Source organism: Panthera onca, chromosome D4, assembly GCF_046562875.1.
Source record: "Panthera onca isolate mPanOnc1 chromosome D4, mPanOnc1 haplotype 2, whole genome shotgun sequence".
Classification (NCBI taxonomy): domain Eukaryota; kingdom Metazoa; phylum Chordata; class Mammalia; order Carnivora; family Felidae; genus Panthera; species Panthera onca.
This window is the reverse complement of record NC_138351.1, coordinates 94,251,563-94,274,664: the sequence shown is the minus strand read 5'-3', so window position 1 is coordinate 94,274,664 and position 23,102 is coordinate 94,251,563. Positions and strand designations below refer to the sequence as shown.

Genomic DNA, 23,102 nt, shown 5'->3' with positions numbered 1-23,102 from the left:
GACCACGGCCTTGTGGGAACTCTTGTGCCAGAGGCCCTAGATCACCCAGGACCAGATTCCTGACCCTCACAAATGGGGGGTAATACATGCTTCTTGTTTCCAGCCAGGGAATTGGGGGGTAATCTGTTATCAGCAGGAGGGAACTAATGCATTTTTCATCCTGTTTATGGTGGTTCCCCCAGAGGTCCGTGGAGGGGGGGACTTCACGTCTGTTTCACTAGCCTCGTCTTCAGGGCTTAAACATTGCATTCAGTAGATATTGTGAATGAGAGAATGCAGAGTGGGGGGCTGCTGGAGGGCTTAAGCAGGGGCGGAGTGGGGAGGGGCACAACTGATTTATTTGTAGAAGGCCCACATTGAGTGCCAGGAGGAGAAACAGCTGAGGGCTGCACGGGTGGAGGTGGGGGTGCAGGGAGAGTAGCAGAGGGCTGCTGAGAATCCCTCAGGGCAGAGCTGACTGAGGCTGGAGGCGGGGGGAGGGTTTGCTCAGAGTGGAGGTGGACAGGGGTGAGGTGAGGAGGGTAGGGCTCACAGGTGCCCCTGTCTGTGGGTGGTGTGGGCACGCCCTTCCCCAGGGTCGCTGGGCCGAAGCAGGTTTGGAGAGAGCCTGGGGGCCACTCCTTTGCTGTAGGAACTCCGCGACATGTCGGTGTCTGAAGGGGATGCTGAAGTCTACTGTGTACCCAAGACTCCGGAGGAGGGTCAGGTGTGGCAATGGGAGTGTGGGGCCACCAGCCCCCAGGACACCCTTAAACATTGCTTCCTCTGGGCACAGTGCCAGGGGCCTGGGGGAATGTTTCCAGGGAGAATGCGGCACACTCAACGGAGTCCCCCAAAGTTACTGGCAACGGTCAATGGCAGCTTGTGTGGAAGAGGGCTTTTTGCCGATGTGGTTACGGATCTTGAGATGGGGAGATTTTCCTGGATTATCCAAATGCTGTCATAGATGTCCTTAGAGGTGGAAAGAGATTTCACTAAGAGGAGACTAAAGCCTCTGGAGGGAACGCGGCCCTGACAACACGGTGATTTCCGCCCAGGGGCACAGATTTTGGACTTTGGGCCTCCAGAACTGTGAGGAGGTAAATGTTACGTTTTAAGCCACCAAGTTTGTGATAATTGGCTACAGCGGCCACAGGAAACCAATACAAGACCTGAGCCGAGGAGTTCAAAACATGGTAAGAAAACCGAAAGATCTGTTTTCATTTTAGACACAAGGGTATAGAAAATGTAACTTACCAGCCCATCTTCCTGCAGGGAGCAATCTTCTTTAATGTGGGTGTGGGTACGTGTGGATATCTGGGCGCCAGGTAGGTGGGGAAGGGAAAGGACACTGGAGGGAGTGGGGGGGGCAGGGGGAAAAGGGTGGCCTCTAACCCCAGGGCATGCAGGGCTGAAGCCTGAGAGCTGGGAGAGGAGCGCTCCTGGCAGGGGCAGCTGTGCTCTGAGGCAGGCGTGGGGCCAGCATGTTCAGGGTGGTCAGAAGCAAAGATGGGAGGGGATGGGGTCAGAGGTGGGCGGATCGGGGAGGGCCTTCTTTTTTTTTAAGTTAAAAAAAATTGTTTTTAACTTTTATTTATTTTGAGAGAGAGAGAGTGAGCAGGGGAGAGACAGAGAGAGGGAGACAGAATCCCAAGCAGGTTCCGTGCTGCCAGCACAGAACCTGATGCAGGACTCTAACTCAGGGACCATGAGATCATGACCTGAGCTGAAATCAAAAGGCGGATGCCCAACCGTCTGAGCCACCCAGGCGCCCCAGGGAGGGCCTTCTTGGCCAGCTAAGGAGTTTGGCTTTTCCTGTCGGGGAGATGGGACCCCCTGGGGGCGGTTGGGAGCCCAGCAGGGAACGAGCTGATCCAGCGGACGAATTCCGTGGCTTCGGGGCAGGGAACTGGCTGAGGACTGCCCCCGTGTGGTCTGAGCGGGTGGTGCAGGACGACATGAGCCCCTAGTGGATATGTTGGTGCCGGGGGCACAGCCCTTCTGGGTTCCTGAGGGGTCCTATGGGGCTGCCCCACCCCAGAAGAGGGCCGTCCCCCCTGGAAAAGGTGTCCATAAGGCCACGGGGGGGCAATCTGCATCTCCCCACTCCGGCCCTTCCCAGGGGAACTGGGGGGGGGGGGGACAGCGGGGGAGGGCAGGACCACCGGAGCCTGGTGGCCAAGCTTCCTGCACCGCTTGCCAGGGGAGCGCATCCCCACGTCTCCACCTTAAACCCTTGTTGCTGCCGTGACAGCCTTCGTCCTTCTCCTCTGGGTCCATATGGAAGGCGAGTGACAACAGATAAATCAACCCCTCCATCCGCTAATTTATCACCTGGAGCTCGGACAGTATCTCTCAGCAGACGCCTCCCTAGGTGGGCAGACAGCACCTTGCCTGTCAAGAGGGTGGGACGGTGAGCTCACAGGTCACACATGTGGGAGGGGGCTGGCTCTCTGGGCCTTCCCACACACTCTTCCCCATCCCCAGGGCTCGACTTCCAGACTGGTGTTGTGCTGGGGGCGGGGGGGGGGGGGGGGGGAAAGACCGTGTCCCCAGGTGGGCCAGAGGCTGGCACGTGGGTTGGGGCAGCCAAGGTGCCCAGGTGTTGGGTGCAGGTGTGGAGGGGCTGTCTGGGGCCCCCAGAGGGTGACCTCCCAGCCCAGAAGGGCCCCCATCAAGGCAGCAAATTGGGCAGGACAGGGCTGTGTTTTTAATTAAAAATGTCCAACCAGGGGCGCCTGGGTGGCTCGGGTGGTTAAGCGTCGGACTCTTGGTTTCGATTCAGGTCACGATCTCACAAAATGTGAGATCGGGGCCGAGATGGGCTCTGCACTGACAGTGTGGAGCCTGTTTGGGACTCTCTCTCTCTCTGTCTCTCTCTCCCTCCCTCTCTCTCTGCCCCTCCCCCACTTGCACTCTCTCTCAAAATAAAAAACTGAAAAAAAAAAAAAAAAGAGCAGCGATATTATCCTACCCAGACACAATGGCAGGACAGAGTTTTATGCATACCCCGCTTTCCTCTGGCTCTGGGTCAGGGGAAGTGCGGGACGGAGCGGCTCAGATACCTGCTCTGTGCTGTGGAAGGAAGGGTCCCAAAGGCCCAGGAGGTCCCCTGTGTCCGCGGGAGCTCTGGGTGGCCGCCTGGGGCTGGGCTGCTGAGGCTGGTGCCCTGGTGCGTGGGGAGGGGGAGCGAGTGGCAGGAAGGCCCCTGCGATGCCCTGGTCAGTCTGGATGAGCTTGCCTCCCTTGGAGCAGAGCCTCGGCTCCTTCCAGGCCAAGCGCCTGCCCAGCCCCGCAGAGCTCTGCTCGGCCTAGCGAGGGGTCCCACCCTGTGCCCGGAAACCACCGTGGAGGGTCAAGAAATGCAGAGCCATGGGCTTTAGGAGAGTATTTATTGTGCAGGGGATGGGTGGCGGACAGAAACGGTGTGCTCCTGGGGGAAGGCCCTGTATAGCATGGCCCCCAACGGGCACTCCTGGGAGGACTCTTTCCTGCAAACAAGGGGGCAGGTGTAGTGGGGTGAGTGCCGTCTTCTTGCCCCCTCCTGCCCTCCCTGGGCCCAGCCCCAGGGCCCCTCTGTCCCTGCCCACTGCTGTCTGCTGTCCCACCCTGATTCTATGGTTCCCACCCCCCTGCCACCTGCTCCTGGCAGGAGGGCCCCCACAGTTCAGCCTTCTGCCTAAGAGGGGTCTCCATGGGTCTCAGGGCACCGGGCGCTGCATGCTGTGGGGACTGGCGTCCAGGCCGGCCCGAGCACTCACCTAGGAGAAGGCGCCAGCACACTGGTCTGTGGGAGAGAGTGGGGTCTGAGGAACCAGCCAGAGGCCCTTTCCCCAGGGGGGAAGGCCCCCAACCGCCCCTGAGGAGCCAAGCCTCCCTGCCTGCAATCCCCTTCGGAGAGGCCACTGGCCAGGGCACTGGCCCGCCCTCTTCTGGCCCAGATAGGTCTGGTGCTTGTCCCACACCTGGGGGGAGTGGTGCTCCCAGTCTGAGTCTCCTGCAGCCCTGAGCTGGCTCGGGGACAGCACTCACCGGACTGGGGCAGCAGGGCGCCCTGGCTGGGGTTTAGGCCCACTTGGGGTGCCAGCTGCTGCATTTTCTGGGCACCTTCAGGAAACAGCTCCGGGGCGCGGGCTGAGGGCAGGGAGGGTTGGTGAGCAGAAGAGGGCAGGGTTGGGAGGCGGAGGGCGGTGGAAGGCGGGGTGGGGTGGGAGGCAAGGGGAGGAGGCACGGGGGTCGGGGGAGGGGTCCGGACCCCTCTACCACAGACACGGGGGTCCCCAGGAGACCCAGGGACACAGCGGTCCCGCCTGCCGTGGACCTGGAACTTGCTGGAATGTGTGTGTGGGCGGCAGTGCAGACGGACCTTGGGCACACGGCTCCCAGAGGAGCGGCCTGCGCCTGGTGACCAGTGGGGGGACGGGGGTGCTGGGAGCCCCTCCCCCCGGGACGCCCACCGTAGAGCTGCAGCCAGACGCTCCTGACGCCTGCCTTCCGGGTCTCCACGTAGAGCACGGCGAAGTGCTCGTAGTCGGTGCTCACCACCCGGATGTCAGTCTGCGCCATGGCTGAGGGGGAAGGGCCAGCTGAGCTGCCTCGGCCCCGGGGCCCGCCCCCTGCCTCTCTCAGGAGCCCCCCGCCCCTGCCCAGCCTCACCCGCGTTGCTGAACTGCCCGTCAGCAGCCCCCTTCGTGAAGGTCGTGAGCATCTTCTGGCACCCGCCGTCGGGCCTGGGGAGGAGGAACCACGGCGTCCCCGAGGCCACCGCTTGGGGACTCTGACCACGTGGGGTGGGCCGGGGCCCAGGCCACCCCAGCACCCTTGTGCCCCCTCCCAGCGCTGCTTAGAGGTGAGGCAGCCCTCTAGGGGACAGGGGGCAGGCGTGAAGTACTTGGGGGAGCCCTACAGCCAGGACACGTGGGGTCTCCCCTTCAGACACACACACGCCCCGGGGACGATGCTCCTCCACGGCTGAGGCGTCTGCTGCGGCAGCCTGACCCCACCAGGGGCCTGGGACTAGCTCGCTAGTGTGCCAGGGACACCTGTGTTCTCAGTGGCTCACACTGGCCAGGTCTAAGGCCCAGTCCGAGGTGGGGTTTGTGGGGTCACTTACGTAGGGTACCCGAACTTGAGGGCCAGGTCACCGTTGTCCAGGGGGGTCACCAAGACCACGGGCATCTTTGTGTCGTCCTTGGAGTTCAGGAAGTCCTGGTCGTCTGAGGCCACCCCGACCACGTACCAGGTGCCCTGGAACTGCAGGGAGGGTGCGGGGAGAGCTGGGGCCCTGCGTCCTTATCAACCCTCACCCAGGTGGGGGGCGGGCAGCTGCAACTCCTCCCGGTTCCAGGCTCTGGGGAGCCGTGGTGGCCACAGGCCACAGAGCAGGCCTGCTGTCCTCCCCAGCCCAGCCCGTGCCCAGCTGATGGGGCGGGTGGAGGGGGCTGTCCCCCCTGTCCCCTTGACTTGAGCTGAGCCGGGACCGGAGGATCCCCAGGGGCTCCCCTGGCCCTCCAGCCTCTCTGCGGGTCATGCACGCCCCGGATGGAGAAGCAGGGCAGGTAATTCGCGAGGAGGAGGGGCTGCCAGGACCCACCTGGCTGGCATCGAAGTTGGCCTGGATGGGGACCTGGCCCTGGCCTAGGGACAGCCTGAGCAGGACAAAGAGGGAGCCGATGAGCAGGGCCTGTGGCATCTTGGAGGACGGTTCTCAGCAGGGGACCTGGGGTGGCTTCTCCTGTCCGGCATTTATGACCCCCAAGTGCGCTGGCGTGGCTGTCTGCTGGCCTGGGACCAAGCCCACTGAGCTAGGCTCGGATGGGGTTGTGCCCAGCTGCCCCGCCCATGCCCGGCGGCGTTTCCTGCTGGGGAGGCAGCAGGTACTTGGATGCAGGGGGAGGAGAAGTTCTGGCAGGCTTTCCGCGGTGTCTGCCCCCAGCTCTCTGCTCACACATACCCCCCGCCCAGTCCCCTCCTCCGGGAAGGCTGCCAAGAAGCTCCCCGTCCCGTCTGAGCCTCACAGCCCTTGGTGCCTCTGTAGGGCCAGGCTGAGGTTTGCCCGTGGGGGGCGGTGCAGGGGATCCTGCCAGGAGGGCTCCGGACAGGGCCTGAGGGGTGGCAGACGGCAGGAGGTGGGGGCAGGGCCGGGCAGGGAGACCGTGCTCCGGGGCCCAGCGCTGGCTGTGGCGCCCGGGGTCTGGCGAACGGGCAGGGCTGTGTACTCTCGACGCCCAGGCCGGAGAACGGGGGACTGGAGGCGCTACAGTAGCCAGAGAGGACGTGAGGTTGTCCGGTGGTCAGCCCACTCTCCGGGGCAGCCCAGGGTGGGGGGCATGGATGCCGAAGCCACCTTCCTCTCTGTCCTCTGGTAACACTGGTCCCTACCCCGTGTTCTAATCCCACACCTTCAAAAGTCCATCGGGTACAGAGCTCCCCTGGGCCTCAGGCCTCTCCGGGCTCGGGGTGAGGGGGCCAAGGGCACCTGCCTGGGGAGTAGGAGATGACGGGGCACCACCCAGAACCGGCCAGCAGGAGGGGCCGTGGTGCGGTCAGAGCCCAGCCTGCGCTGGGTGGGGGACGTGAGGGCGCCTCTCCGTAGCGGTCCTGACTCCGGGCCCGCCCACCGGGACCGAACACCAGTGCGCCCTTGCCCAGAGTCCGAGATTTTACAGACAGGAAGGGGAGACTGAGGCCCAAAGTGAGGGGGGTGCGTGCGGTCAAGTCCCCAGGGAGCTGGCCGGAGCCAGGCCCAGGGCCCAGAGCGGCGAGGACTGCAGGAAACACAGGCAACAGCTGGATTGTTGACTTGCTTCTGGAGTTTATTCTCAGAGCCGGGATAAAGTCTGAGGGGGCAGAGGTGGTGGCAGGGAGGAGCCCCGACTGGGTGCTTGGGGATCCCGGAGGAAAGAGCAGAGCAGGGCGCGATGGCCAGGTCCTGGGGGCTGGGGTCGCCTGGCAGAGAGAGCGGCACCCGTGGGTGGGGCGGGCAACACCAGCTCTCCCACCCCCAGGGTGCCCAGGTTCCTCTTTACTCCCGGGAATCTCACGGAATTCCCGGGGGAAGCCCCTCCGCCTCGGAAAGCCCCCGGGACCACCCTGGGGTGGTGGGGTGGGTGATGGCAGGTACGAAGCCAGCCCACAGCCCACCACACTCACCTATCTGTGCTCCTCCATGCACCGGTCTGCCAAGAAAGAACCCGGGGGCCGTGGTCAGCACCCCACGCCTGGGGCCACTTCCCCACCTGGCCCCCTCCCTGCAGCCCTGGAGAGCGGTCTCAGTGGAGCCCCCCCAAAACTGCTGGGTCCGTCACACTTCAGCACTCTCTCCCCTCCTCCCAACAAAGAGGGGTCGTGCCCCCAGCTGGGCCCGGAGCAGGCTGCCTGCCTCAGGGGCCCGTGGGCGCTCCGCCCAGTGCGGCTGCCCCCCCCCGCCCCCCCGCCATGTTCCCATAGCACCGCTGCCCTCCACAGGCATCCCAGCCCACTGGTTCTGTTTCTGGGGCCCGTTTCCCACCAGGCTAGGGACCCCTGTGTCCTGAGGGCCGCCCAGGGGCCTAGAACACCGCGGCTGCTTGGTGAAACTGGGCCGGCGGGTGGGGGGGGGGGGGGGTGCTGTTCCTGGAGAAGGAGTATCTTCCTGTGCTGCGCCCAGGGCTGCAGGCCAAGGTCACAGGGTGAGGACAGACTGCCCCCACTCTGGAGGCCACAGTGTGCCGGTCCGTGGGCGGTCTGACCGGATGCACTCCACCCCTCAGCCTCCCTTGAATCAGGAGACTTGCCTGCCTCAAATCTGACCTTAATCCTCTTCCCATGAGATTAGCAGCCCCCCTCACCGGTCTTGGGCAGGAAGACAATGGCATCCTCTGTGAAGCCCCGGGTCTTGGCAAAGGTGCTGAATTTCTCCTTTACCTCAGCCCTTGGGGTCTGGGTGCGGCCTGGGGCAGGAAGGAGAAGCCACTGGCCTCAGTCGGGGAAGGTCTCTGCTGCCCCCACCCCTGCAGTTTAGGGACCCGCCCCTTGAGACCCCCATCTGTGGTCGGGTGGGCCTCCGGCCAGAGCGCGGGTCGCTGGCGTGGGGTACGTACTGTAGAGAGTGGCCATGTGGAAGTCCTGGCCCGGGCTTTTTGTGCCCGCCGTGTACAAAAGCGCGTACTCCTCATAGTCTGTCGCCACCACCCACACGTCGTGGGTGCTGCCCCAGTCTGGGAATCCAGGAGAGAATCCCAGTCAGGGGCCCTGTCCCCCAGCCTCTGGCCCGCTTCTGCCCGGGCTGGCTGTGGGAGGGAGCCAGGGACGATCCCCTCCCCCACCGGGACAGGCAGCCAGCCCCCAGCCTCCTGTCCGCACAGCCCCTGAGCCCTGCGGGGGTCCAGTGCATTCAAACCAGAAGTCCTAGGGGGTCAGCAGACAGAAAATTAGGGGCTCATGGTGCAGCCACAAACCTCTGGGCTAGAACGGGTCAGAACTGGGGAGAGACTTCCCAGTGGGAAGGCCTCCCCAAGGAAGGGGGTAGATGGTGGGGTGGGAAATGAAGAGGCGCCTGGCCCTGGTTCTGCAGAACTGTGGAGAGGTGTGAGGGGGGCTGGGGGGCTACCCCAGTGTGCTCTGTCTGGCCAGCAGAGCAGAGGCCGGCAGCAAAGATCTGGGGGAAATTCCATCATGGGGGCGGGCAGGGAGGGGCCTGGCGCTCAGCTCCAAAGAGGATCCAGTGTCCTAGAGAGAGGGTTCCTGGTCCCCCACCCTGGAGCCTGGGGTCGATGGGGCCAGGCCTTGGGCTAGCTGACCCCGACCAAGGGGCCACCAGCCCACTCTGTGTACTGCTGGGGCAGGAGGGTTGCCCACAGCCACCGCCTGCAGGTTGCCCAGGGCTGGACCCAGGGGTCCCCAGCAGGGGGGCCCCACTCACGGGGACTCGTGTAGCTGTAGCAGCCTGGGGTTTCCGCCGGCCGCAGCAGCAGGGTCCGGGTCTCACACTGGTCTTTCCTGTGGGCAGGTCACCGAAGGGGTCAGGGGTCAGGCCGGGGGCTGTCCCTGGATTGTGACCGTGGGGCGGGGAGCTCTCGGCCCCCCGAAGCGCGCGCCGCCCCGCCCACCTGAGGAAGGTGGTGGTGAGGTTGAGGCCTCCTTCCGCGCTGGGGGCCACCACTGATATGCACATGGACAGCGCGTTCTTCTTCTCCCGGAACCAGCTCGAGTTGGAGGCGAGGCCCGAGGTGAACCAGCGCCCCAGGAACTGCGGCGAACGGACCCCGCCCGGGTCGGCCAGGACCCTCCTGGACCGACCTGGGTGGGGGCGCCCCTGCCCCTACCCTCCGGTCTCCAGCCGGGCCCCGCCCCGGCCCCGCCCCCGGAGGCCCGTCACGCCCCCCGCCGTCCCCTCCGCTCGGCCGGGCTCCGTCGGTCGCGGGAGCGGGCGGCAGAGGGCGCCCCGGCCGTCCCTGGAGGGGTTGGGCGGCCGCGACGCCGGGGGAAGGGGCGCGGGGCGGGGCGCGTGGGCGGGAGGACCGACTGAGCGCGCCCGGGTTCCCGTGGCCCTCCCCGCGTGCCGTCCCCGTCGGCGCGCTCGCGCACGATGTGTCCTGAGACCCGGGTGTGGGACGTGTGCCTGCTTTCCTCCGGGCGTCGTGAGCTTAGAGGGGTGGCCGTGTTTGGACGGCGCACGCCCGCGCTCGGCCCGCGTGTCCGCAGGTGCCGTGTGCGCGCTCACGGACACAGGTCGGCCTCCGTGGCTCAGTTCTCTTGGTCGGCGAATTGCTTTAGGCCCAGGGAGGCGGGTGGTTCTCCCGCTCGGCCTCCTCCTTCGCTCAGCTCCCCTCTTCCCGGGAAGACATTTCGGCCCCCTGCAGAGCGCCCCCCTCCCCTCGCAGCGCCCTGTGCCGCCTTGGGGACTGGGCAGGGGAGCCTCTCACCTTGTCCTGTTGGAAGTTGGGCTGCAGGGAGACCTGGGCCTGGGCCCGCGTCTGCAGGACTCCCAGGACTCCCAGCAGGACCAGCCCCATCCACAGCGTGTGCAGAGCGGCCATTGTCCTGGTGCTGAATAGCCACCCGGGCCGGTGGTGCCAGCAGTGCGGGTGGAGTGAGGGAGCCGGCAGGAGGAGCAGAGGCCACTGGAGAGACCCCTATTTATGGGCCTGGCTTGGCCTCCACCCAGGGCCCAGGGACAGCCCACTGCAGGCTCGTGATGCTGGGGGAGGACAGAGCCGGGAGCCCAGCTGCAGGCTTGCCCCCCACACGGCTGCTTATGTAAGAGGCTCTGACCAGGACCCGCCTGGGCCCTGCCACCTGGGGCTGGCTTTGGGGCGGGGGTTGGGGGGGTTGCAGGCAGAGGCTCCTGCAAACTTCGTCCTCCCTCCAGTCCCCGCAGCCTGGATGGGGGTGGGGGCACGTGCCCCGGGGCCTCCGGCCACTTCTGGGCCCGGGACCCCCTCTCACAAGCCCTACCGTCATTCTGTCTCCAGGTCCAGGGACCCCGGGAGGGGACACTGTTCATACGGTATGAGTTTGGTCCTGGAAGGCCTGGCGGGCTGGGTGGTGACAGGAAACTTGGGCCCAGGTAAAGGAACCCAGTCTGCCCCTCAGTGCGGCCGGAGGGCCAGGTGTGCGGGGCATGGCTTCCCCACGGTCAGCTGTCGGGGCTCTGGCCTGTGGTCCCCTGGGTACCCTTCTCAGCCTGGGCCCCCCTTCGTGCGGGGCCCGCCCACCAGTGTGGCCCAGCAGCACCACGTGAGACTCGGGGCAGTCCCTACCTAGGGCACCCACCGAGACCAGGGCTGCTCACGGCCACGTGCCTCCCCGCCAGCGCAGGACTCAGGGACACCCCCACCTTACAGAGAGGGCTGCTTCCAGAACTCACACGTGTCGCCTTGCCTCTGCTCCAGCCCAAGGTCACCCCAGGCCGGCGGGGTCTCAGCTCAGGGCCGAGTGGGGTCGACAGCGCTGACCAGCTATGAGTGGGTTGGGGGTGAGTGTCCCGAGGGAGGCGGGGAGCCTGGGCTCTGACCCTGGGAGAGAAGACGAACCAGGGCAGAGTTCCCGTGTGGGTGCAGACGCAGAGGGGCTATAGGTGTGGCCCGTGGAGGACAGGAGGCTGTCATCTCCGGGCACAGGCCCAGCCCATTCAGGGGGTGCCGGCTCCTGTCCCAGGGCTTCTGCCCAGAAGCTGGGTTCTTGGCAGCCCTGGCCTCTGGCTTTGGAATGGCCCGGAGGCTGTTCAGAAATGATCAGAGGGAGGCACAGGGTCAGGTCAGCGCCCTAAATGGGACCAGCATGGGCACTGCCACCCACCTTGCGAGGGCAGGGGGGTGGGTACCAGGTCCGGGGATCCTGGCGATGTCAGGGCACCGGGCTTCCTGGCCCTGGCTAGACCCCTGCCACGGGACCATTGCAGGTGGCCGCGAGTGCCCTGGTGGGACTGGGCTCCCCTTCTGAGTTCGGGATCTCAAAACGGCTGGTGAAAACAGGTGTGGCCGTCCTGTGGGAAGGGCTGAGTGGCTGCGGGGAGGGCCCGGGACACCACAGGTCGGAGCCTGCCTCTTCTTCCCTTGGCACCTTTGCCCTGCAGCCCTGATGGAGGCCAGGGATGTGAGATTGGCGTGTGCCGCCCTTTGTCCCCCCTCCCCCGTGGCCCAGGAGTGCGGGAGCACAGGCTGGGGCTTATTGAGGGGGTACTGTGGAGCTACATCATCACGGCAGCCGGGGGAGCAGCTGGGTGGGCAGAGGCCAATGTGAGGGGGTGAGGTGGCAAGAGACAGGAGATGCCTAAGAGGGTGACTGGCAGCGGTGCAGGGGAGGGGGTGGGGGTGCAGGGGAGGAGGGGGGCGGTGCAGGGGAGGGGGGCAGCAGTGCAGGGGAGGGGGCGGGGGTGCAGAGGAGGAGGGGGGCGGTGCAGGGGAGGGAGGCAGCAGTGCAGGGGAGAGGGTGGGGGTGCAGGGGAGGGAGGCGGTGGTGCAGGGGAGGGAGGCAGCGGTGCAGGGGAGGGGGCAGAGGCAGGCCTGAGACTCCCACCCTTCCAGCCTGGCCTCCTGTACCTCAGGAGGGCACAGTCCTCAGGTGCCGTCTGTGCACTAGGCTGTGGGATGACAGTCCATCAGAACAGGCAGCCGTTGGGGGGCTGACCCCACAGGACCCTGCACTGGCCCAGGAATAGATCTTGGAGTTCCTTTCAGGCTGGGACGGGGGCAGGAAGAGGAAGGTGGCAGGAAGGCCCGGGGGACACCGGTTGCACCCCGTGTGGGCACCAAGTCTCCTGCCCGTTCGTCGGCCGACAGCCCTTTGGCCTTAGAGAGACCCGCGGCTCTCTGAGTGGCTGGGCTAGAGGTCCCTTTCCAGGCCAGGCCACCCCTGGACAGGAGCACCTCTGTCAGTGGTAGCACATGCCCCAAGGCAAGGCGGCAAGGTGACCCAGGACGCCGGACCAAGGGCGTGGAGGGAGAGGTGATCTAGGGCAGCAGGACCCCGGACACGTGGGCCTCAACAGCTGTCATCTGGGCCAACCTTCCAGGAGGGGCGCTTGCAGCTGGATCCCCAGGGGGGTGTCCCACGGATCCTGGTGGTGGGACAAGGTCCTCCTGAGGACAGAGTGGCTCCCGGAGGCCCCGGGTGTCTGGCCCCCAGACCCAGTGCCAGGGACTGAGTCCCTCCTCCTCTATTTCCCTGGTGGGGGGCAGAAGGCCAGGCAGCCCCCGCGCCCCTTCTCCCCCAGTGGCCGTTACCGGTGGGGACGACGTGCTTGTGGGTGAGGACAAGGCCCAGAGGAGCAGGAACTGCCCCTTGGTCCCCCTGTGGCCCAGGTGGCTTTCCGTGAACATTGTGGAGGACAGGGCCTGACCTCGAGGGGGGGGACCCTGGGTCCGGGCAGGGCTGGCTGCTCTCATCTCGGGTCCCTGCGTGGTGGGGTGCAGACTTCTAGAAGGGTGTCCGGTGCCCTGCTTGCCAGAAACCTGGAAGGGCACGACAGAGAACCGGCTGTCTGGGCCCACCCCCCGTGGCGTCGGAGCCCCTCCAGGGGGAAGGGGACCCTGCCTTGCCAGCACAGGCCGCCACCCAGGGAGGCACATCTGTGTGTGGGGTGGGCCGTGTGCGCCCCTTCGGGAGGCCCCGCTGCCCGTGCTGCTCCGGCGGGCGGCACACTGAGCTCACGCTCTGGGACCCAGAGGGGGGTGACCACCCAAGCAAGATGGGGGCCGGGGCTGCAGCCGGAGGGGCCACGAGCCTCATGCCCCCAGCCCAGCCCGTGGTCGGAGGAGACCCTCCCCTCTCCGGGGGCCTTCCCTGCATTGCCCTCCCCCAGGTGCTGCCTCCGTCTCCCGGGTGACATGCCGAGGCTCCAGTCTCCTCTGCCAGTGGCTCCCCCAGCTCCTGGAATGACCCTCAAGCCCCTTCCCACTGTCCCCGGCCCCCAGAGCAGAGCTCCCGACACCTGCCTTCTCCACTCCCTCCCCCCAAGTGCTCCGGTAACAGGGCTGCCCAGCGGCCAGAGCCGGACACCCTGGGCTGGCCGGTGGGGGGTCCGTAGCCCCTTCCCCAAGTCCTCATCTACCCCTCCCGGCACCTCCCACCCGTAGTGAGCACCCCGACGCACGCTGATCTCCCAGCCTGCACCCTGCCATCACGTTCCTGCTGCGGCCCTGAGGACCCCGCCAATGTGGACCAGGGTGACCCTGGTTCGGCAGGGACGGGGTGATGCTGGCTGGCGGCTGGCGGCTCTGAGCCTCAGTTTCCCTATCTGTGCAGAGGGAGTGGGGATGCTCCCACCTCACAGGACTCATGGGAGTTAGGGGGTGTGGCTCTCCCAGCTCTTGGGACAGATCTGCTCCCGGGAACCTCTCTGTGGCAAATGGGGAGCTTCTGTCCACCTGTGGGCAGAGCTGGGCTGAGGCCGGGGCCCTGGGCCCTCCCCCCTGCTCCGGGCCCTCTCCCCAATCCTTCTGGAAGGGGACCCTGAGCAGAGGTGGGGGAGGGGGGGTGCCTGGGGCACAATTCTGGGGCTCAGTAGGTAGGTGCCCCGCAGCCACTGGGTCCGGCAGGTAAGGGAAGAGGCACCCTGAGAGCTCAGTCACCTTTGCCTGGTCCAGGTAGGGTCCTGCTGAGCTGAGCTGCTTGTGAGACGTCGGCCCCCTTCTCCCCCACCCCCTCGGATGGTGCATGATGGAGGCCTGGGGAGGCGGGCGGGGGCGTCCAGGAGCCCCCCCTCGGTCCCTCCCCGCCTCTGCCTCTGCGGTCACGGGACTGCCCCCGCACCCTCTGCTCTGAGCTGCGCCCTGTGTGGCCGGCTGTGTGGCTGGGCGGTCTCTGCCCTCCAGGGGCCCCTGCTCAGCTGATGTGGGGACGGGGGATGGGGTGCGAACGTGCTGGATGCTGGGGCTGGTGAGGCCCCTCCTGGCACCCACTGAAAGCAGGCACGCCCGGCCTGGCAAACCAGGCGTCGCTTTGTGGCTCGCAGAGGGCCGGGCGGGGTGGCTGACGGTGCATGTTCCTGACCCGCCAGGGCAGGGTCCCGCTCTGAGCCTGCGGGACAGACGGAGGTGTCTCCGGAGCCCCACGCCAGGACCTGGCGGGGGAGAGATGCCCGGAGGCTGACCTGGGAGCACCACCCCCCCCCCCCACCCCCGACCTCAGGTCAGGCCCTCGGCAGCACGCAGACAGCTCTGGACGCAGGGACTTCTGGGGCCCCGTGGCCAGAGACCCAGCCGGGCGCTGCTGAGCTGCCCAGCAGAGACCTGGGGCCCAGGCGGAGGCGGAGGACGGCCATCTGCCTGTGGAGCCGCTCTGGAAGGCAGGGATGCCAGGAGTGGGCCTCATCCTTGAGAGGTCATCGAAGCCACTCCCCTGCCTCTGGCCCGCCAGGTCAGACACAAACCCGGGGCCCAGGCCCAGCCTTGAGCTCATCCTCCGGGGGGGGCGGGCAGTGTCCCCCACAGATGGTTGGCTCTCCAGGGCCGAGTCTGTCCCAGCGCTGGTGGCTTCTCACTGACCTGCAGCTGACAGTGTCCCCTGGCCTCCGATAGGGACCTTGTGGACGCTCCCACCTTCTACTTGGCAATCAGCCGCCCCCCCACCCCCACCGACCCCAGCTTGTGGGAAGGGGCCTTGAAGGAACCCTGAGTGGATGGGCAGAGGCGGCCCCTCTAGACCCCACCCTACCCCCTCAGGCCCTGCCCCTTGCCCTCTGGAGGTGCCTCCCAGCCTGGGGGGTGCGGGCTTACCCCATCCCAAGATTCTCCTCGCATGGAAGGTGTTGAGGAGACTGGCTGGTGGATCCCCAAGGATCTTAAATAGGGAAGACGCCCTGAGTCACAAGAAGCTGCTAGACAGAATATTCTGGAAAATCCCCAAAGGCCTTCTCCCTTTCTCTGCCCCCTCCCCAGGATCTTGGATCAGCCCCATCTCCAGGGCCATATTGGGAAAGATGGCCATTGCCAGGTGCCAGCACCAGCCAGACCTGGAGCAGAGAGTGGGGGGGGGGGGGGGCAAGGTTATGCACCTGGTGGGGCACTGGGACCCACAGAGGGAGTGGGGTGCTGGGTCTGCAGCATGGCATGAGGGGAGGTGCCACGGGGGTAGCCAGCTCAGACCTCCAAGTACAAAGAACGTTCTATACCCCTCCCCCGCCCCAGCTCCTAGACCGGCCCAGCCTTCAAGGTCCCGGGAAAGAAGGCCGCCAGGGGGCCAGGTGTCAACAGAGGCAAAGCTGAAGTAGAGAGGACAGAGTCAGGATGGGCGCAGGGGGACCAGTGGGGTGTGTCTTGCCCGGTCTGGGCAGAAATGCAGAGAAGGCCTTGTGCGGGAACACCCTAAGTCCAGGGGCCTCCTTAGATCCAAGAGCGGCTCTCCAGTGGGGGAACCTGGGTGAGGCTGACCCCTCCTGGTAACCTGAGGCCACTTCGGGCCAGCAGGAACCCAGGGCTGGCAGCGGGAGAGAAGCCTGCCCCCTTCAGTGCTCTTGTAAGCCCACGGCCTTCCATAACTGTGACAGTCAGCGTCAGGGTGACCCGGACAGATGGCCTCCAGAGTCCAACCAGGCAGTGGGGGTGGGGGGGTCAAAGCATACCCCCTCACTTGTTTGAGGGCTGGGTGAGAGGTCTTCGGGCTCCTGTGCCCCATGCGCCCTGCGCGCATCGGCAGATGGGCCCTCCCGGGTCACCACCAGCTAGCCCGGGTATCCCTCTCCTCGAAGACCCCAAAGCCAGAGGACAGTTTTGTGCGGAGGCTGGCTCATCCAGGGCTCCCGTGGAGTCTCCCGATTCTGGAAGTTTCCTTGCCTCTATGGCCTGGCCACATCAGGCTGGCCCAGGTGTCTCCAGGACCTCCTGGCCCCAGCAGAGGAAAGCAAGTCTCCCGCTGTGGCCCAGGCCCCTGGTCCTTGGTCGTGGGCCTGACCATGCCCCCGACGTGGGCTCTCCTGCCTTTCCCTGGGGACTCGGGGTGACTTCAAGGGGATGGGACCACAGCTCTGAGCAGGGCCAGCCCCAGGGTGGGCACCTAGCAGGGCTGCGGGAAGGGCGCTCTGGGCCCTGTGGGCCTGGGCACGTCCTGGCACCCCAGGAAGCCCTCTGGGGTCCTTGCTCCCCAGGCCCTCGGCTGGCCTCCGATACATGCCATCAGAGATGGCCCGTGCGTAAGGGCGGCTCTGCGGGTCCTGAGAGCCCAGGACGGTGCCCGGTCCTCAGGGCGAAGGCACCCGAGGGTTAAGTGAGGACGGGGTGGGAGAGGACATCTCACTGCGGCCTGGGTCTAGAACCTGGGTGCTCTGGGAGCCACCCACAGCCTGGCCTACAGCCCTCACCCACCCCACGGGTCATCTGGCGGTCATGCCGGCTCCTCCTGGCACCAAGTGTTTATTTCCGATGGGGGAGGAGTATGGGGACAGATGTGGCCTCAGGGGATGGAGCACAACAAGGCCTTGATGGGCACTGGGAACAGTCTCTCTGGAGGGAAAGGAACCATCCAGTCTGGCAGCCACTGGTCCTGGAGCCTGGAAGTCACCCTCTGTCCACTGTCTTCCGCGGCCGCCCTCCCTAGGGGATGACCCTCCCCGACCTCCCGCGCACCTCCCCCTCCGAGTGTGCGCCCCGGCCTCTGGCTAGTCCCCGCTGGAGGTCTGGGCCCTGCAGACCCCTGCCCTGTCTGGGGGCCGGCTGGGCTCCCACACGGGGCTGAGGTGGGCATAGGACTGTGAGCAGCAGTCACGGAGGGCATCCTGGAAGAGATGGCGGTGGGTCCAGGAGACCCAGGTAGGGCCCGCTCCGTAGTAAAGAGACGGGACACTGGGGGGCCTCCCAGGGTTAGAGAGGGACAGTCGGCGGCTCTGGAGGTGTGGGCTGGGGGTCACGGAGCCGCATCTAGAAGAACCAGAGTCTTCTGGGGCTGCAGAGACGGGAGCTGCAGGGTAACCCCAGAACCCCAGAAGACAGGGCCACAGGGTCAGAGGTCAAGGGAGGTCACGGAAGCCACGGCCTGGAATGGGGCTTCCGGACTGGAAGGATACAGGCTGTGCCCACTCCCGGACAGAGGCGCGTCCTCTCCTGTGTCCGAACGCTGGTCACGGAGCCCAGCTGTCCCAGAGCCGTCGGGACAGTTGTGTCTGGGACTTTGCTCAGCCGTGGGGGAGGGGCTCTCAGCCCCAGAAGAGGGGTCGGGATGGGTGGGGAGGGGAGCAGGACTAGGGGCCACACTGCCCAGGCTCGCCCTGGGACCTCACGCCCGCGTGGGCTTGCGTGGCTGACGTTGGGGCCGGGGCCTTTGTCCGGTTCGGCCACAGCTGGCTCCTCGGCCCCGACGAGGATGCCCCTGGGCGTCAGGCAGGGACGTGTTTGGCGGGGCCACTGACTGGTGGGGCTTCTGGCCGGGAGGATTCGGGAGGAGGCAGGGTGGGCGCCCCGAGTGTGGGCGGCAGCCATCCTGCCCCGGCCCGGCCAGACCCAGGGGAGTTTGCCAGCCGGTGAGCAGGAGGGCCACGGGCTTCTCCCTTGACTGGGCACAGGATGAATCGCCCCATGCTGGCTCGTCAGCAGGGTCTGCAAGGTGGCAGCCTCGCGGGCCCCCACAGGCCAGGGCACGGGCGCCCTGTGGGGGGCTGCCCTCGCTCTGAACACCCGGAGTCCGGCCTGTGCAAAGCCCTCGAACCGCAGCCAGGCTTGGGAAGGGACCGGGTAGGCGGGGCCCCGGGGAGGGTCTGCCCCAGACTCCCAGAAGGCCCCCGGGGCTGAGGTGGGTGGACGGCAGTGTTTCTGCAGCTGCGGGGTGGGCACTCTGACGGGGGCCAGCCACGGCCCCTCACCCAGGCAGCCCCCCCACCCCCAGCCTCTGACTCTCCCTGGCATCGTCAATGCTGCTGGGGAGGGGGCTCCTGGGCACGGGCTCCCCAGGGCAGGGTGGGAGGGGGCCTCTGCCCATTCCCAGCCCCCTGTGCTTTAGGCCTGGTGGGCGGCACCCATGGGAAGGCAAGCGGGAAGCCATGACGTCCTTCTAGCACTTACGAGCTAAACGCAGAATGTGGCTTCGGGGTCGTGGCCTCCTGTGGGGGCCGCGGCAGCACTGTTGGGGGCTGGTGTCTCTCTGAGCCTCGGTGGAGGAGAGCCTCATCTCTGCCAAGACAGGGCTGCAGGGCTGTGGGGGGCTGTCCTTCCTTCCCTTCTCCCAGCCTCAGAACCTGGGCCGGTCTCCATCCTCTACCGAGGTGGGGGGTGGTGTATCCCTGCCTCACTGTGCCCCTCCCCGTCCCCGGACATAAACAGGTGTGCCAGGGGTCAGGCCTCTGAGCATCTGCAAAACCAGCGCCCGAGGGCAGGGGAAAAGGCCGCGTCCCCCCCTACCCATTCCTGTGCCCACGCTGCCCACGCCCTGTCCCGGCCCCTCTCCACCCCTCCCTCCAGCTCAGCCACAGCCCTGAGTGGGCGTGAACTTGGCCATCTGCAGGTGGTTCTGGGGTGGGGAAGCTCCCTGCACTTGGAGCAGCCCCCCCCCCCGCTCAGCCTGGGGTGGCGAGGCCAGGACAGCGGGGCCCAGGGAGACGTGGATGCCATTCACCAGGTGCTGTGGACCCGGGGAGCCTCTTGGGAAGCGAGGCCTAAAGCAGGCCCCAGAGATGCAGGGGAAGGGGTGTGCATGGAGGAGACGAGAGACAAGGCCGGCTGTGCCTGATCCGCCCCCGCCCCTGCCCCAAGAGCGGAGTCTGCTTCCAGGGACAGCCCCGGGCCTCCCGCCAGCTTCCTGGGCCACCAGTCACAGGAGCAGCCTGTGCCCCTCACCCGGGGCCCTCTCCGGTTGGGATGGAGCCAGGGGACCCCGCCGAAGTGCACGGATGCTCCTGGGACATCTGCTGTCCAGGGTCCCGGAGTGCCAGCCACTGACAGCGTGGAAAAAACCCAACCTCCAGTTAATCTGCACAAGCCCGAGAAATAAAATAACTTCCTTCAAAACAAAATAGCTTTCTGCCAGAGCATTCCTGCCTGATGCAGGCCGCGCATCCCGTGGAGAGAGCTTTCAGAAGAAACACAAAAGAGACGGTGTGTTTCAGAACAGGCGTGATCGAGCCTACACCTGCGTGTGTATGTGCCTATGTGTGCACCCCGTCCGAGTGTGTGCATGCATACAGCAGAGGTCGTGTTTCTGTGTCCCCCCCCCCCCCCACAACCTAGGAACCTTAAGCTCCTCACCAGAATAGGGAGGTGGACAGTCAGACCCCCTTAGGGTCCTCGGGTCACGGTGCCCAGGCCCGTCCGTCCCCAGGCTGGTTGCACCGCCACCGAAACCAACGCCCTCCCTCCCCAAGCCCCACCTCTCGAGCCCACCCCTGTTTCCAGTCTGCCAGGAGGACATCAGAGGTGGTCTCCCGACGGCCACACAGGGAGGAGCCCCTGGGTGAACCCCTCGTCTCCCGGTAGACCACGGGTAGCGGGTGACTCCGGACATGCTGACGTCTGGCCCTGGGGCAGGGCAAACGGAGCTTTAGCCACGGGCACCCTGGCTCTGAAAGTCTCCTGTGAGCCCCGCAGCGAAGCAGGAAGGGGTGAGGTCACTCTGGGGAGTTGGGGCGGGGGAGGCCCAGCCTGCAAGATCCCTGGTGAGGCTCTTCACACCCCCAGGGTCTGTGCCTTCCCCCAGCTCCCAAGGACCAGTCAGCTCACATGCAGGTGGACCGGGGAGCCTGGCCTGCCTGCATGGAGTTACCCCTCCATGCCGGGGCCTGACCCCTTCGGCCCCTCTGTCTGGCCCCGATCAGGGCCTTGGTGGGGGGGGCGCAGCTCAGCGCTGGAGGCCTCGCCCAGCCCCTGTTCCTGGGAACTTGCCCCTTCCCGAGCACCCCCCACACAAGCCTCACCCCCTCTCTCTACCCAGCAGAGGGGTCTCAGGACACCCCGGGCAGCTCTCTCAGTCCTCCCCACACCCCAGGATGACCAAAGGGACTCCTCCCCAAGACCCCTTCCCCACCGTCCTCCTGCCACGTGTGGAGTGGGTGGCCCCTGGCCACATGCATGGTCCTCAGTCTGGGGCATCATCTTCCATAGGGTCCCTGTGTCGTGTGTGTGTGTGTGTGTGTGTGTATGTGTGTGCATGTGCACGCGTGTGTGAGTGTGCATGGGAGTGGGGAGGCATGAGGTGACTCGGGAAATTGGCCACCAGGCCCAAGTTACCCACCATGTGGGGGTGGCTGGGAAAAGATGCTTCTCCAGGGCCCAGAGTGGGCATGAGCCTCGGGGCTTAGACAGACGGGTACAGGGCAGGGCTGGGGTGGGATGGGCTCCAGTAAGTTCTGCACCCACAGGCCCAATGCCCCAGGCTGCCCGCTCAGACCCCTGCCCTGTGCACGAACTACCCCAGCCAACCTGCTCCCCTCCCTTCCCCCTCCAGGAAGCAGGCGGGGTCAGCTCTGGAAGCCCCCAGGGGCTGCTCCCGGTCCCAGCAGGCCCACACGGTGACAGGGCTCCTGGGTAGGATAAAGATACCTGTCCCGGCCATCACAGGGTCCGGAGTGGGGGTCAGCCGCACGATGGGGCCAGCAACCCTAGCAGGTCCCACAGCCACCCCGGCCTGGGCCAGTACTCCGGGACGAGCCCCGCCTGGTCTTCCCTCCACGTGGCCCCCATCCCTGAGGCATCTGAGGATGTCCTGTCCCTGTTACCCGGCTCCCAGGTCCTCTCCTCAGTGATGCCCCTCCAGCTGGGGGCATGCCCAGCTGGGTCTCGCCCTGCAGCTGGGTCTCTGCTCCCGGCCCCGCTCCACTCCCACGTCCCCAGCGTGTAAGGTTGTTTCCTGAGGGAGGCATATGAAGGTCTCCCTCAGCAACGGCAGATATGTCTCTCTCCTTGCGGTCCTGTTTTTTGCTTTGGCTATTCTGAGGCCATGTTATTAGTCGCATACAAATTTAAACTTCTTAACGGTTCTTCATGGATTGATTCTACCATCGTTATGAAATAACCTAGCATTTCTGTACCCTCATGTCTTAAATGTTTCTCTTCTAAAACAACATATGATAGGTGCTTTTAAAAATCCTTCCATCAGCTCTTTCTTTTAAGTGTATTCAGTTAACTTTACTTAATGTAACAATATATTGGGGTTTCAATGCACCATCTTATTTTGTGCTTTTTATTTTTCCCACCTGCTGTTGCCTCCTTGACACTGTGGATTATTTTTCATCCATTCACCATTTCGTTTCTATCAACGTAGGGTAGTGTGTGTGTGTGTATGTGTGTGTAAGCACATGTATATTTTCTTCGTGGTTATGGCCAACATTATAGCGTCCAGCTTTACCTTGACAAAGTCACCTCTCCCTCCTTCCAAACAATGCCATTTTCGTCATGTTTTGGAATTCATACACTTAATCTCCAAAACATTATTGCTGTTGTTTTACGTGGCCAAGATTGATTTTCGAATTCTCCACCTGCTTACTGCTTTCTCTGTTCTTTGTTCCCACTGGAGATCAGGCCTCGTGTCTGGGGTCACTTTTTTCTCCCTGAATCACTTCCTTCAGGGTTTTCTCTATGTCACCTTTTGGTGACATACTCTCTGTCCCATCAGAGCAATTCCAGGCTGGAGGCCTTACCGGCAGTGGGACAGTGGGGGTCAAGAAGTAAACACAGCTGTCCCTTGACCTCACAGTGACTTGGGGCAGGGCGGCCCTCGGCCTGCAGAGACACAAGAGGCGACACACTGAGCGATTCCAAATCAATCCGGCCTCCCCCACAGAGGCGGGACTAGATCTGCGGTTGCCCGGGCTGAGGTTGCCGAGGACCGGTCGCAAATGGGCACCAAGGAACTTCCCGGGATGATGGAATGTTCCGCATCTTGATTTGGGTTGTGTTGACACAGGACATCAAAGCGTACAATGGAGTCACGTCTATTTTAGTGTATGTCAAATAGAAGTTCATATTTTAGAAATGAAGACTAAGTCAGGACTTTTTCAGACAAATGGAACCCCGGGGAATTCATCACTAACAGATCTGCAATGAAGGAATTCTAAGGGATGCCCTTCAACCGGAAGGAAAGTGCTCCTGTGGAAGCATCGTGGTCTAGGAGGGTTGAAGAGCAGAGAAAAGGCTGGGCGTGGGCAGCCCTGGGGACCGCCATCTTGGTCACCCTCAATACGTCTTGTGGGGAATGAAATATGTTGAGAATTAAAACACATGGCAAAAATAGAACAAAATCTCAGAGGGTATGAGTGGAACTAAAGTGTTGTAAATAATTCCACTGCCCAGAAGATGGTGAACGTGTTAATTTATATTCAACACGAGCAACTCAAGGATGAGCTCATAACCCCCAGGCTAACTCAAAAAGAAGAGTCAAAAGTTTGAGAAAGCAGGGTCTCCAAGAGAGATCTGAGCGCTCATGATCCCGGCAGTGTCGTTCACAACAGCCACGGTGTGGAAGCAGCCCACGGGTCCGCTGGCAGGTGAAAAGATAAACAAAACAGGGTCCAGCCGACCACGGAATATTAGCCTTAAAAAGGAACCAAATCCCGACACCTGCTACAACCGGGCGAACCTGGAGGGCACCGTGCTGAGTGACGTCAGCCCGTCACGGGGGACACGTCCTGTAGGAGTGGACACTCACCGGAGGCCCTGGAGGAGTCGGAGCCACGGACACGGAGAGCGGGAGGGTGGGGCTGGGGGAGGGGAGGGTCCACGTGT

The 23,102-nt window shown here is 64.6% G+C and overlaps 2 protein-coding genes across 2 annotated transcripts; both read right to left on the bottom strand.

Annotated features, from left to right (window-relative positions):
- Positions 1 to 3,352: 3,352 nt before the first annotated feature.
- Positions 3,353 to 6,657, bottom strand: LCNL1 (lipocalin like 1). Its single transcript, XM_081791031.1, has 7 exons — positions 5,573 to 6,657; positions 5,093 to 5,232; positions 4,636 to 4,709; positions 4,437 to 4,547; positions 4,012 to 4,113; positions 3,741 to 3,766; positions 3,353 to 3,470 (listed from the first exon to the last, which is right to left on the bottom strand). Exons 1-6 carry the CDS (start codon positions 5,669 to 5,671, stop codon positions 3,741 to 3,743), a joined length of 552 nt encoding a protein of 183 aa, XP_081647157.1. The 5' UTR covers positions 5,672 to 6,657; the 3' UTR covers positions 3,353 to 3,470.
- A 116-nt stretch (positions 6,658 to 6,773) lies between these two features.
- On the bottom strand, positions 6,774 to 10,086 carry PTGDS (prostaglandin D2 synthase). The gene is made up of 7 exons (XM_081791030.1): positions 9,885 to 10,086; positions 9,069 to 9,208; positions 8,882 to 8,958; positions 8,061 to 8,177; positions 7,809 to 7,910; positions 7,132 to 7,157; positions 6,774 to 6,927 (listed from the first exon to the last, which is right to left on the bottom strand). The coding sequence occupies exons 1-6, from the start codon at positions 9,996 to 9,998 to the stop codon at positions 7,132 to 7,134; spliced, it is 576 nt and encodes a 191-aa protein (XP_081647156.1). The 5' UTR covers positions 9,999 to 10,086; the 3' UTR covers positions 6,774 to 6,927.
- Between the last annotated feature and the right edge of the window lie 13,016 nt (positions 10,087 to 23,102).

Coding starts and splice junctions, on each gene's coding strand:
- PTGDS (XM_081791030.1), bottom strand. CDS start 9,998: ATGGCCGCTCTGCACACGCTGTGGATGGGGCTGGTCCTGCTGGGAGTC. Junction 9,209..9,884: donor CCAACTTCCAACAGGACAAG/GTGAGAGGCTCC, acceptor CGTTCGCCGCAG/TTCCTGGGGCGCTGGTTCAC. Junction 7,911..8,060: donor CCACATGGCCACTCTCTACA/GTACGTACCCCA, acceptor TTCCTGCCCCAG/GCCGCACCCAGACCCCAAGG.
- LCNL1 (XM_081791031.1), bottom strand. CDS start 5,671: ATGCCACAGGCCCTGCTCATCGGCTCCCTCTTTGTCCTGCTCAGGCTG. Junction 4,114..4,436: donor CGTCTGGCTGCAGCTCTACG/GTGGGCGTCCCG, acceptor CCCTGCCCTCAG/CCCGCGCCCCGGAGCTGTTT. Junction 3,767..4,011: donor CGCCCTGCTGCCCCAGTCCG/GTGAGTGCTGTC, acceptor TCTCTCCCACAG/ACCAGTGTGCTGGCGCCTTC.